Here is a 14,772-nt window from a genome sequence, read left to right as displayed (position 1 = left end):
AGCAAGATGAGTCGAAGCATTTCGGAATAGATGTAGTTTGGACTTCATCACTGGTAAATATTACGCAGGTTGGTTCTTCATTCGTCTTCAGATAAACAAAGAAAGAAAGAAAGGGCGAGAGGGCTTTTGTACTCTTGGATTTTTGCCATTTTGCATCAACCTCGATACGCAAGAATCTCTTCTTGTTATTTAACGACACTGTATCAACTACCGTGCTAGGTTATTTAGCGTCTATGAAATTGTTGAGAAGGAGACTGTATTTGGCGAGATGAGGCAAGGATTCGGCGTGGGACGGGATTACCCGACATTCGCCTTACTAGAGAAAACCTCAACCAAGTAATCAACCCACTCGGAAATCGAGCCTATCACAGTCCTTGATCATAAGGCGAACGCGTCTTCCGTCTCAGTTACGCCGGTAATCTTAAGCCATTTATGTTATATTCAGTTTATTCATTTAAGGCGGACGTGTGTCATTATAGAACTTGTACGTTGGCAATGCTGGGACAATTGAACTTCGTTAAAAGTCAAGTGGTGATTGGTCATTTGTAGAAATCGGTGGGTCCAAAATTCAGGTTATTCAATTTATAAGGCGTTGAATAATGCGGTAGCATTGATAATGTGGATTTGGTAATAGTTCGTAATAATTTAAGCATACAGACAGATGTGGGGTAACAGAAAATACGTATTTTGCGATTATATACGAAGCGTTTCTCAGAAAGTAACTTATTCCATGAAGCGACACCCAACTTTAATATCGAATGAGGTAAGATAGGTTATGTTGAACACTTTTTGAAAGAAATATACACTGTAGGAATAATTTCTGGGATTCCCAATTTCTGAGTGCCACGATAACGTACTTGTGTTGAGCTTTCTTTTCACTTTCATTAAAATGCACGTAATGTACCTAGTTATAAAAAAGGAATTTTATTTAATTCGCTCTTACGTACGTTTATAAACGTATTCATTATCATGGTAATATGGAGAACAGGAAGGTGAATGAATAAGCTGAAGAAGCATTAGAATGAAACTTTCGGCTAAACTAGCGCTGAGGTAGTTTCCTTTGTACTCCGCTTTTACACCTTGCATATACGAATCTGTGACAGGTTAGGTTTGGCTAGTTTAGGCTTTTGCTATACCTTCCATATACGATCAATTACATCTCCTACCAAAACCATTATAAATTCGCCATAAATTCAACGATTTTCATTTACGAAATCACGGGAACTATCTCAGCGCTAGTTTCAAATAGGCTTAAGTATTGGATTGATATTTAATATTTATTTATTAATATATATACGTAGTGGAAATGACGTTTATGAATGCACACCGTTTAGACACAAAATCTGCATGCATCTTAATTGAACGTTCGTTTTCATCTTGTGATTTTTTCAATATTCTCTCCAGATTGCATGCGCAAATACGTGGAAAATTGAACCATGTAGATGCACCTTAAGATAGGCTTCATGGTTTGCCTTTGTTCCTAGTACACCGCTTCTATGAAATTACCAATATAACTTAACTATAGATTGATTGGCCCATTCATTCGTCTGTTCGTTCATTTCAGTCCCGTAGACCAGTAGGACCTGGTATAGGATATGCTAAAATCTTTACACTAGATGCATATGCAAAATATAGGCTAATATTATTCACAATTAAATAAAATTAGGTTTAAAAACGTTAGTAAAGAATATAATATGAGTTGGAAAGGTGATAAGAGCAGGACCTGGTACCCTATAAAATATGCTAAAATCTTTACATATACAAAATATAGCCTATTATTATTCACAATTAAATAAAATTAGGTTTAAAAACGTTAGTAAAGAATATAATACGAGTTGGAAAGATGGTAAGAGCAGTGTTAATTAAAATAGAATGTAACATACCCAGTATAATGTGAAATATTAACAAGACAGTCGAGAAGATGACAAATTATATTGTATTGTTTACAAGCTTTTAAACAAATAGAAGTGAAAGTATAAACAGATTTAGTTTAAATGCAATTATGAAAATCTAGTGTAAGATATTTACAAGGAGAATATGATGAACAGTATGTGCATGGATTGAATATGAAAGATAGGCCTATGTTGCTGTCAATCTAGATTTTTGGACGGTGTTCTCTGTTGGATCAAAGTAATTTGGTCACTATGTCAAAAATGTGGCAGTAATGGAAAATTAAACAAAAATAAAGGATATGACGAAGAGCAATCTATTTATAATGGCAAAAGTAGGAGACATGCTAAATGACTTGCATATTTTATTATCTTTCTGTTACGACTTCACAGGAAATGCTATAATCAAGATTTATGTGAATAACAAGATAAACATGTAATGCCAATTCACTGTTTTCGTTGTTGATTTCTTGTAAATAATGCACTGAATTAATTTATGTAGGCTAGGGAACTTTTAACTTAACTTATGTCTGGTAGAAGTGTAAGCCTATCTATTAAGTTTAGTAGGAAAACTTATTCAGATTTAATTTTTCAGTTATTATGTATAATTTTAATATACCGTTACTAATTTATAATTTTAAGCTTTTATGTAGCTTTAAGATTTTGACAATGTCAGAAACTTGTATACAAGTCTATTGACAACTAATAAATGAATACTGAATACTTGATATGTGTCTTCAGGTTTTTGGCATATTCAGAAGAAATATGTCCGACACAGTGTCTGCCAGTATAAAGCAAGGTGCACTAAAAGGAAAACTGAAGATAACAAAACGTGGTTTTAAATATTACAGTTTCAGTGGAATACCTTATGCCAGACCTCCAATAGGGCCTCTCAGATTCAAGGTAACATTATTTGACTCATTGTCTAATACAGTGCGCAAAACTGTGAATATTGATTGATTGATATACTACTTGTAGCACGTGATAAATATTGTCTGTTGTTAAGGTCGTATTCAAATGTTCGTTGTTATGGTTACAAACAATTGTTTTCAACAAGGTGTACATGTTTTTAGCTTATTAAAGCCTATTAACTGAAAGAACTTTTATTACACTACTATTAATTGAAGTTGGAACATCAAGAAAGATTTAAGATTAAGGTTTCCAGAACCATCAGAAAAAATGTGGGACATTCAGCACCGATTTTAAAAATTAAGCTCTTACTTTCTTCAAAGTGCCGACTGTGAATAGGAAAATGGTGACGTTGTAGGCCTACTTTTTTCAAAGTCTCATTGATGATTACGATCCTTAAGTAGGAATATCCATCTTGATTGAATTCTATCCACATAAATACTCTCCTTCCTTCTTTCCGAATTAAATTAAAATGTTTTTGCAGCCACTTCACTATAGCTTTTAAGAATATGTTACTCAGTCGTAATTCAGCACACTGCATGATGTTTCAGGCTCCCCTGCCTCCAGAGCCGTGGACTGGTGTCAGAGATGCTTGCAAAGAGGGTAATATTTCTCTTCAGAAGGATTTGATGCTACAAGCCATAAGGGGGAGTGAAGACTGCCTGTTCCTCAATGTTTACACTCCAAAGGTTTGCAAATTTACAAAGGACATTGGAATGATAACAAGTGGCATAGTGTTTAGGTGAGGGGTTTGGACTTTTTCCATTGCTGGTTGTCACAATCAAAAAATTAAGACATAACGTTTCGAAGGGTGGTTCTCCCTTCGTCTTCAGGTGGAAGGAAGGAGAGAAAGGAAAAAAACCTACTGTTGGGATTGTTATGTACAGAATAGCTGTACGTAACGATCCCAACAGTAGGTTTTTTCCTTTCTCTCCTTCCTTCCACCTGAAGACGAAGGGAGAACCACCCTTCGAAACGTTATGTCTTAATTTTTTGATTGTGACAACCAGCAATGGAAAAAGTCCAAACCCCTCATCTAAACATTAATGATCCACCATTGCTTTCCAACCCCTCATTTAGATCAAGTGGCATAGTAACAAACATTGCAAGCATAAAATATGTAATTGAAGATTGTCTTTTTAGTCTCTTTCAGTTGTGAAAGGAAGTGTGTGAGTAAGTTGCACTGATCTCATTGTAGAATTGATGATCTGGCACTCAAACTTGTGTAGTGTATGAATGCTAAGGAACTAATGTAATCTGCATGCATATCCTTGAGTGAAAAAATATTTACAGTAATGTTAGGTCATAGAAAATGGCTGTACAGTAGAACCCCGATTTTCTGTTCCCCAGTTATCCGTTTTTTTTTTTTTTTTTTTTGTTTAACCGTCTCTTTCGTTTTTCGTTTTTTTTAATAAGTATATAAAAATTATAAATCACCCAAGGAAAAAACTGATGTCAACAAATACGGGAATACAAATATATTACTCTACTAAATTATTGACCATGATTCACTTTACTATCATAGTACATGAATTAGCACGTGCATGCTGTATAGTTTGGCTAATGACATGACATATGTTACATTAATGCCCAGTTGCAGAAACGTTAATCATTTATGATCGGACTTTGATCGACGTTTAATCGGAGTTTGACCGGCAATCAGTTACTTTCTTGTTGCAGAAACAGCAATCAGTATTTGATCGGCGATCAAACTGTCGTCAGATTTGATCAGCAATTTTCTGCTGGTCAAATAGTGATTCTCCGATCAAGTTTGTGTCATATGTTGCATTTATAGGTTAATTCTATATTATTTTCGAAAATATTGTGCTATGGATTCTTCAGATGAAGAAATTTTTGAAAGGCATGAGGAAGAAATATTGTTAAGGCAACGAAATATACAAAGACGAGACGAGTTATATTTTATGTTTCAAGAGAAGGAGTTTGAAAAACGATTTAGGTTAAGTAAAGAATCTTGTTGTATGGTACTTTCGAAAATCGAAAGAAATATATGTAAACAGACTAACAGAAACTATCCTCTGTCTCCAATGAACCAGCTTTTAATTACGTTAAGGTATTATGCAACTGGTACCTTTCAGATAGTCTTGGGTGATATTGTAGGGGTGCATAAATCTACTATCAGCAGAGTGGTGAGAGAAGTTACCCATGAACTAGCTTTATTAGCACAGACTTATATAAAGCCTCCAAATTCTGCGAGGGAACGTCTTGAGATTCAAAGAGAATTTTCAGCAATATCTGAATTCCCACGAGTAATTGGTTGTATAGATTGCACCCATATCCCTATCATATCACCTGGTGGGAATAATGCTGAACTCTATCGGAACAGAAAAGGTTTCTTTTCGATAAATGTGCAGGCTATGTGCACATCTTCATTATTGTTTTGGAATGTAGTGGCACGTTGGCAAGGTTCCACACATGACAGCACGATATTCCTCATGAGCAGGTTACTTGCTCAGTTTGTGAATGGAGAAATGGAAAATGGAATCCTGTTAGGCGATGGCGGCTATTCCTGCTCTAATTTTCTGCTGACACCTCTCTCTAACCCAAGGACTGAACCAGAGGAACTCTACAACACAACTCACATACAAACACGAAGTTGTATAGAAAGAGCATTTGGAGTTGTTAAAAGAAGATTTCCATGCTTATCAATGGGTCTCCGGTTCAAGCTGAGAAGGCAGCAATCAACAACACTTGAGTGTATTATGGCATGTTTTGTCCTACATAACCTACTGTTAGAGCATGGAGAAACTGAACCCCCACCTCCAGACGAAGACTTGGTACGAAGATTCTACCCCGAAGCTGAAAGAGAACAAGCATTATTCAGAGGAAGAGGAAGAGGAAATGGAGGACATGTTGTCAGGACTGCTTTAATAAATACACACTTCACAGAAATGGCAGAAAGGTAAGTAAAACAATACAAGGTTATTTTCAAAGAAGCAACTTAATTTTTAAATTCATTAGCCAAAATAGCTTTTTTTATTTCTAATTCCACTCTCGCAACCTTAAGGCTTGTTTTCAATATTTTCATCTCCATGCTGTGTTTCTCCAACAGAAGGCGGCACCTTAAATCATTAAAGTCCACTTTACTACTTGTGTAGTCTTCCATCCTGTTTCTTTTGTGTTTTCGTGCAGTAGGCGTACTTGTAATCTGCATCTATTGTTGAAGGCCTGCTGTTGGAATTGCTTCTGGTATATTTACAGATGGAGACTGCGAAGGTGATAGAACAGTCTCATGAGCTACCACCTCTTCATGAGATTCCGTCTGTACCTCTTCAACACTCATGACAGGCAGAGGACCATCAAAATACGTTTCCACTGATTCAATATAGGAAACAGGATCAGCGTCTACGTCTTCAATGACCTGGTACTGGCCATCGCTGTCGCACGGATTACAAAGAGGTGTGAAGTTGTGATGGAGTTTGGCTATAAGCCGCTCCCCATCTACATCTAACTTCCTCTTGAATGATCCCCCGCCTGTTTTGTGCAACTCAGCCTGAAAATAGAATAAACACATATATGTTTACCATAAAATAAAAACTTTTTAATCAATAGTAGTAATATTGTAATGAAATCCCTGTAGTGAAATTTATTTTTAAAATATATCTGATTAAACACTCCTAATGGAAATAGGTTGTAATTGTTTAAGTACTGAGGTTTAATAAATTATGAAGAGATTGGTTTGTTGATTTAAAATACAGTATTTTTTTCAACCATCCCCCACTGTATTATGCGACTCAACCTGCTATTATTAATTAAACTGGCTTGAACTAATTATGGCTGAAATTATGTATTCTGATTGACCTATGTAATCTGCAGTAAACTATAAAGGAAATAGATAAATAAATACAAATACACCATTCCCATATCCTTTCACCAAAGTAGAGCACTGATTAGGCCCACAATAATTTTTGTTTTACATCTGTATAACTAGAGCACAGCCAACAATAGCAGAAATTACAGTTAGTCAGTACAACCCTTTTTATCAAACTGTAAATAGACATACGTACCTTATCATCTGCTGCTGCCTTTTTTATTCTTCTTTTGTAATTCTCGTATGCAGTTTTTAACTGGGTAGCAGTCCTTTCGCCCTCAGACGAACACCCATTAAAATCGACAGCAATGTCTGCCCACGCCTTTTCTTTTTCTTTTGACCAAACTGCATCCGTTTTTTTGTTTTCAATTATGTTCATATATCCCTCCACTATATTTAATAGCAGAGCTCTGTCAATGGAGCTAAAATTTGGGCCCCTTGGTTTTTTTTTTATTGGAATCGCTCATTGACATCTTGATGTTCTAACCTCAAAGCGTATAATAAACAAACGTTCATTTACTGCTGTTAAACAGCTGAAGGTTGTATTGCGAGCTATATGGCGCTGTTGCCGTAGGTATTTCTCAGTCAAATCGACAATCTGTTGACCACAGCAATCTGATCGTATATTAACTTTCCTGCAACTCGATCTGTCAGTCAAGTAAACAAGACATCAAGTAATCTCCGATCACAACCTGATTTGCTTTGCGTTTCTGCAACCGGGCCTAAGAACAGAGTCTAGGTATCAGGGCAGGGTTGCCAGACATACTGGATTTCCCAGGATTGTTCTGGGTTTTAAAGGTGTGACCTGTGTTCTGGATTGAGTTGTTGTGGAAACATAAATAACATTGTCACATTTAACGTAATCAGTATAACAAACTTATTTATGCATAAATTGTGAATGGGAAATGTGCTGTGTTTTTATTCTATAAAATAGATTCTTACTTACTTACAAATGGCTTTTAAGGAACCCGAAGGTTCATTGCCACCCTCACATAAGCTCGCCATCGGTCCCTATCCTGTGCAAGATTAATCCAGTCTCTATCATCACATCCCACCTCCCTCAAATCCATTTTAATATTATCCTTTCATCTACGTCTCGGCCTCCCTAAAGGTCTTTTTCCCTCCGGTTTCCCAACTAACACTCTATATGCATTTCTGGATTCGCCCATATGTGCTACATGCCCTGCCCATCTCAAACGTCTGGATTTTAAGTTCATAATTATGTTAGGTGAAGAATACAATGCGTGCAGTTATGTGTTGTGTAACTTTCTCCATTCTCCTGTAACTTCATCCCGCTTAGCCCCAAATATTTTCCTAAGCACCTTATTCTCAAACACCCTTAACCTATGTTCCTCTCTCAAAGTGAGAGTCCAAGTTTCACAACCATACAGAAGAACTGGTAATATAACTGTTTTATAAATTCTAACTTTCAGATTTTTGGACAGCAGACTGGATGATAAGAGCTTCTCAACCGAATAATAACACACATTTCCCATATTTATTTTGCGTTTAATTTCCTCCCGAGTGTCATTTATATTTGTTACTGTTGCTCGAAGATATTTGAATTTTTCCACCCCTTCGAAGGATAAATTTCCAATTTTTATATTTCCATTTCGTACAATATTCTGGTCACGAGACATAATCATATACTTTGTCTTTTCGGAATTTACTTCCAAACCGATTGCTTTACTTGCTTCAAGTAAAATTTCCGTGTTTTCCCTAATCGTTTGTGTATTTTCTCCTAACATATTCACGTCATCTGCATAGACAAGAAGCTGATGTAACCCGTTCAATTCCAAACCCTGCCTGTTATCCTGAACTTTCCTAATGGCATATTCTAGAGCGAAGTTAAAAAGTAAAGGTGATAGTGCATCTCCCTGCTTTAGCCCGCAGTGAATTGGAAAAGCATCAGATAGAAACTGACCTATACGGACTCTGCTGTATGTTTCACTGAGACATATTCTATGACACAAAGATTCTATGATTCGTAATTAAGGGGGAAAGTGACATGGTTTGATTAAAATATATCTTCATTGCTGAATAAATAAGAAAGGTTTTTGTAAATAATTCTTTTCGTGAGGCATCTGAAAATGGATATAATGTCATAGTACAAGATCTCTATCTATTGTGCAGGCAATCACAGTCCTCTAGTTAGTAGTGGTTCAGATTATGTTTGCTTTCTGATTGCAAAATTTGTTGTACAATTCTTGCTGGCATTGAATTTCAATACTGCTTTTCTACAAGCATAAAATGTACATATTAATTTCTTGTCACAAATAATTTCAAAGTTTTTACAATCATTTTAGGTCTTTCTTTGTGAAAGGATTAGCATCTTTTCACATGCCATCACTCGGTTTAATGACTATTTTTTTCAGGTTCCTCTCGAGTTAGATTTATCTTTAATTCTTTTATTGATGTTATATTGATACTATCGAAACTAGTTTGTCTTAAATATACCTACTCTATTTGGCAGAAACCTGGCTCAGAAGGATCTTTGCTGCCAGTTATGGTCTGGCTTCATGGAGGGGGCTTTTTATCAGGGTCTGGTAACACTGATTTGTATGGACCTGATTACTTAGTAGCGGAGGATGTTGTTGTAGTTACGATTAATTATCGTCTGGGACCACTAGGTATGTACATAGTGTGTTCATTGCTTGATGGATGTTTACTTTTAAGTCTTCTTAATTAATTAATTTCTGAGTAAATTAACTGTTATAATAAACAATCCATAACATTAAAAAATAAATTCCCATACATGACAAGCACATATCAAAGGCCTTAATTCACATTATACAAATGCTTTACATTCATCAATAAAAAAAATGAAGAAAAACAAATATGTGGGGGGGGGGAAGAAAAAGTCATGTCAATCACGATCCCAATTAGGCTCAACAAACCAGTTTATAAACGAGACTCTGGTACATACTCATTAATCTGTTAATTGATTAATTAATTAATTCATTGTTTTCTGCCGAAGGGCAAGTCATTCACTACAAACCCAGCATTCTCCAATCTTTCCTATTTCTGCCTTCCTCTTAGTCTCCACTTACAATTCATTTCTCTTAATGTTGTCTATCATCTGATATCTTCTTCTGCCCCGAACTTTTCTCCCATTCACCATTCCTTCTAATACATCCTTCAGTAGGTAGTTTATTCTTAGCCAGTGACATAGCCAATTTCTTTTTCACCCACTCTTTCTAGCAAAGCTTCATTTCTTATTCTGTGTGTCCATTTCACATGCTCCATTCTTCTCACATTTCAAATGCTTCTAGCCGTTTCTCTGCACTTCGTCGTAATGTCCATGTTTCTGTCCCATACAGTGTCACATTTCACACAAAACACTTCACTAATCTCTTCCTTACTTCGTTTTCCAGAGGTCCGCAGAACATGCTCCTTTTTCTGTTAAAGCTTCCTTTGCCATTGCTATCCTCCTTTTGACTTCTTGACAGTAGCTCATGTTATTACTTATAGTCAGGGAAAGGATTTATATGTAAATACATATTTACTTATAAAGCTAATATAATTTATATTTTGCATTATCTTTATGTTTCACAATGTGTAGGGTTGAAAAATCCTACTTTTATTTTCCATATTTTTCCATATTTTAGAGTTTAGTACATATTTTCGTTAATTTCCATATATTTTCCATATTTCATATAAAACAGTCCATATTATATTAGGTTTAACAATAAAACAAAACAAAATTCCATTAACTTTTAAAAATACATTTCAACAATAGAGATTTAAACACATGTTCAGTAATCCCTTTAACATCAGAGTTATTTGAAAATTAGCAGTCCTATCAACAATGGGAAAGTAAGTTACAAAACTGTATTAATTTAATTTAAAATTTTTAACAGACTTCAGTTGTGCAGCTCAACAGTTAAATGCCAGTCAGAGTACACATAGGTTCAGTTTTGTAAATCATACTATAAAGACGGTAAATATGCCAAAAGTACGTCATTCAGTCAATTTAAAATCAAAACTAACAAGTTACATTTCAGAATTTAAAGAAGATGGTTTATCAACTGACAATAAAATATTATTTTGTAATTTGTGTCAGTGTGCAGTATCATCTACACAAAAGTTCCTGGTGCAACAACACATTACAACTAGTAAACATCAGGCCAACAAACAACTAAATTCCAAGCAGAGACAATTGTTTTTAACACAACCAACAACATCGAATGTAAGATCTGAGTTTAACATCGACCTGTGCCGTTCTCTCATCTCTGCTGATATTCCTCTCTACAAACTAAAGAATAAGGTCTTCAGGGAATTCCTTGAAAAATATACTCAACATACAATCCCGGATGAGTCAACACTTAGGAAGACGTATGCTCCATCCATCTACGATGAGACAATACAGAAGATAAGAGATGAAATTAAAGATAGTTCAATTTGGGTTTCCATTGATGAGACTCCCGACAAAGAAGGTAGACTTGTTGGTAATGTAGTTATCGGTTTGTTAAGTGAACAATATTCTGAACGAATTCTTTTACATTGTGATGTTCTAGAAAAGTGCAATAACAAAACTATAGTTAAACTGTTCAACGAAGCTATGGGTATCCTGTGGCCAAAGGGTATTATGTACGATAATGTGTTATTCTTTATTAGCGATGCTGCCCCTTATATGGTCAAAGCTGGACAAGCATTATCTGTTGTATATCCTAAATTGACTCATTTTACTTGTGTGGCGCATGCATTTCATCGTGTGGCAGAAGTGGTCAGAGACAATTTCCCTAAAGTAGATTTGTTGATTTCATCAGTGAAAAAAGTATTTCTCAAAGCTCCCAGTAGAGTTAACGTGTTGAAAGAAATGTACCCTGAAATTCCATTGCCACCAAAGCCAATTTTAACTAGATGGGGTACATGGCTAGAAGCAGTTGAATATTATGCCGAACATATAGACTCTATTAACAATGTTCTCCTTGCATTGGACTCTGAAGATGCAGTCTCAATTGATACTGCGAAAACAGTTACCTGTGACATAAGTGTGAAGAATGACTTAGCTCACATTCAGCATACATTTTCATGCATCATAAAAACGCTCAAAAGTCTCCAAAATAGGCACCTTTCACTATCTGAAAGTTTTGAAATTATAAATAGTACTGTGGAACAACTGAATCGTGGTAGAGGTAAAGTTGCAGATGCAGTAAGAGCTAAGGTGGACACTGTACTTTCAAAAAACCCTGGATATGAAGAACTACAAAAGGTTGTTGCTGTGATGAGTGGTGAATCAACAGTGAAGATTAACTTGGACTTATCCCCAGCAGACATTGTGAAATTGAATTATGTACCAGTTACTTCTTGTGACGTCGAACGCTCTTTTAGTCAGTATAAATCTATCCTCAGAGACAATAGAAGAAGATTCACTTTTCAGCACTTGAAAGAAATGTTTGTAACCTATTGTTATGGTAACAGACAATAAAAATTGTGTTTTGTTGAAACTACATTGGAAGATAAGGTACGTCCATTATATTTTTTGTTTAGTTTGATTAAAATGTACCAATATTTAACGTACATAGTCATTTTTTTATAATTTTAAGTCCATATTTAATTCCATATTTTGGTAAAAATCCATATTTAATTCCATATTTTGGTAAAAATAACTACATATATATTTACATATTTCATATATTTTTAGTCCATATAAATCCGTTCCCTGCAGTTATAGTACACTGGAAATATTTGTAGCTGTCCACTTGTTCCACTGCCTCATTTCGAATTCTCACGTTTACCTTCTTTATTGTTCTTCCGATAACCATTGTCTTCGTCTTCTTTGCATTTAACTTCATCTCATACTGCTCACAGCTGTCTTCTAGCTCCAGTAGCAAATTTCTTCGTATCATCTCCTCTTCTGCTAACAAGGAGATGATACTAACTTACCACTTTATAAAAGAATAGTAAGATTAGAATATAATAACTTAGGGCCTAATATTGAAAATTACAATGCTTCTAAAGCAAATGGAAAACAAAAGTGAAAGTTATTATGCAGTACATTAATAACTGAACTTCTCCACTGCTGTGGAGTAACGGTTAGGACGCCTGACCATGAAATGAGAGGGGCCCGGGTTCAAATCCTAGTTGGGACATGTTACCTGGTTGAGGTTTTTTCCGGAGTTTTCTCTCAACCCAATAAGAGCAAAATGCTGGTAACTTTCGGCATTGGACTGGCATTATCACCTTCATCTCAGTCAGACGCTGTATAACCATAGCAGTTGATAAAGCATCTTAAAATAACCAATTTAAAAAATCTGCAGTGTCAACATTAAGATTGCTTACAAGCCATGATTGCCTAAATAAACATTTACAAGGAATTGGTATTACAGAATCTCCTACATGCCCTCTCTGTAATCTTAATGAAGATATGGACCAAGATCATCTTCTTCACTGTTCAATGTTTACTCAGTTTTCCAGTCTTCCGGAGGACAAGAGAGTGATTGACATCATCATCAACTGCTTCACCCAACCAACCATAATGTTAAATCTAGAGGTCTGATAATATTACATGTTCTTTTTCGTGTAGGTTTTTTGTGCCTGGAAAATGAAAAAGTTCCTGGCAACGCTGGTCTGAAGGATCAAGTTATGGCCTTACGGTGGGTTCAGCAGAACATTGCCGAGTTCGGTGGAGATCCGGCAAATGTCACACTCTTTGGCGAGAGTGCTGGAGCTTCTAGCGTCAATTACCACATGTTGTCACCCATGTCTAAAGGTAACTACGAAATCTCTGTTTGATACTTAGTAGCCATTTCGAGACAACTGATCATTGCTTCCTCCAGACTGGGTTCCTTACCACTCACAGCATCTCCAGAGCCATGTACGGAAACTTATCTTTCATGTTGTGCCCATGATACATGATGCATACTTCTTACAGTATGTCGAGAAAGTACTTAAGTTTTGTTGAAAAATTCGATTTTTCGTTTTTAATATTAAAGAAATGTTTACAGTTCAGAGAATCTCTCCACAAATTTTCATGCAAATTGGTCCATTCGGTCAGCTGTTTCAGCCAACATTTAATTACTACTACTACTACTACTACTACTACTGCTACTGCTACTGCTACTACTACTACTGCTACTACTACTACTACAGCTGCTGCTGATACTGCTACTACTACTACTACTACTACTACTGCTACTGCTGATACTACTGCTACTGCTGATACTACTACTACTGCTACTGTTGCTACTACTGCTGATACTACTACTGCTGCTGATGCTACTACTACTAGTACTACTACTGTTGCTACTACTGCTGATACTACTATTGCTGCTGATGCTACTACTACTACTACTGCTACTACTACTACTACTACTACTGCTGCTGCTACTACTACTACTACTACTACTACTGCTGCTGCTACTACTACTACTACTACTGCTACTGTTGCTGATACTACTACTGCTGCTGATGCTGCTACTACTGCTGCTAACTACTACTACTACTGTTGCTACTACTGCTGATACTACTACTGCTGCTGATGCTACTACTACTACTGCTACTACTACTGCTGATGCTACTACTACTACTACTACTACTGCTGCTGATGCTACTACTGCTGATACTACTACTACTACTACTACTGCTGCTGCTACTACTACTACTACTACTACTGCTGCTGCTACTACTACTACTACTACTACTACTACTACTACTACTGCTACTGTTGCTGATACTACTACTGCTGCTGATGCTGCTACTACTACTACTACTACTACTACTACTACTACTAGTACTACCACTATCACTACCACTATGATCACTGCTATTTTAGCATCATTATAGTTTAGTTCAGCTTTCTTCTAATCATTTGTGACAGTAATAATAGCGACTGTTAAAATCGCAGGTTTGTTCCATCGTGGTATTTCTCAGAGTGGAACTGCTCATCATTGGTGGGCCCTGACGAAATCTACGAAGGACAAGGCATTTCGGCTGGGGGAAGTATTGGGCTTCACGAGAAGCAATACAGACGAGTTACTTGATTTTCTTCAGAAAGTTCCAGCAGAAAAAATTGTGGAAGCTACTTACAAAGCAGTGTCACCAATGGTAAGTCCTCATTGCATGATTCAACTAGATTTCAGTGGAGGCTGTGAGCTGAAAATTGCATAGATATATGACAGACCTTAATTTTTAAATATTCTG

General features: G+C 36.0%; 2 protein-coding genes across 4 annotated transcripts in view; one reads left to right on the top strand and one right to left on the bottom strand.

The window, feature by feature from the left end:
- Nucleotides 1-397: 397 nt before the first annotated feature.
- The window catches only part of LOC138690993 (esterase FE4-like), a 29,339-nt gene continuing 14,964 nt past the window's right edge, over nt 398-14,772 (top strand). The window contains exons 1-6 of one of the 3 annotated variants that reach the window (XM_069812615.1): nt 398-763; nt 2,631-2,792; nt 3,350-3,487; nt 9,101-9,257; nt 13,157-13,342; nt 14,477-14,676. In XM_069812615.1, the coding sequence (XP_069668716.1) occupies nt 662-763; nt 2,631-2,792; nt 3,350-3,487; nt 9,101-9,257; nt 13,157-13,342; nt 14,477-14,676 (945 nt within the window). In that variant the 5' untranslated portion in view covers nt 398-661. Of the gene's footprint in view, nt 764-2,400; nt 2,431-2,630; nt 2,793-3,349; nt 3,488-9,100; nt 9,258-13,156; nt 13,343-14,476; nt 14,677-14,772 lie in introns of those variants that run through there. The other 2 variants (XM_069812617.1, XM_069812616.1) reach the window with 2 other exon arrangements.
- Nucleotides 5,971-7,107, bottom strand: LOC138716175 (myb/SANT-like DNA-binding domain-containing protein 3). Its single transcript, XM_069849015.1, has 2 exons — nt 6,824-7,107; nt 5,971-6,309 (listed from the first exon to the last, which is right to left on the bottom strand). The coding sequence occupies exons 1-2, from the start codon at nt 7,004-7,006 to the stop codon at nt 5,971-5,973; spliced, it is 522 nt and encodes a 173-aa protein (XP_069705116.1). The 5' UTR covers nt 7,007-7,107.

This window comes from Periplaneta americana, chromosome 16, assembly GCF_040183065.1.
Source record: "Periplaneta americana isolate PAMFEO1 chromosome 16, P.americana_PAMFEO1_priV1, whole genome shotgun sequence".
Lineage (NCBI taxonomy): Eukaryota > Metazoa > Arthropoda > Insecta > Blattodea > Blattidae > Periplaneta > Periplaneta americana.
This window is presented reverse-complemented; position numbering and strand designations above follow the sequence as displayed.

What these genes read in the sequence shown, in the direction of transcription:
- LOC138716175 (XM_069849015.1), bottom strand. Translation starts at nt 7,006, where the DNA reads ATGAACATAATTGAAAACAAAAAAACGGATGCAGTTTGGTCAAAAGAA. An exon ending in AGGCAGCAGCAGATGATAAG is followed by an intron (nt 6,310 to 6,823) that starts GTACGTATGTCT and finishes TTCTATTTTCAG; the next exon opens with GCTGAGTTGCACAAAACAGG.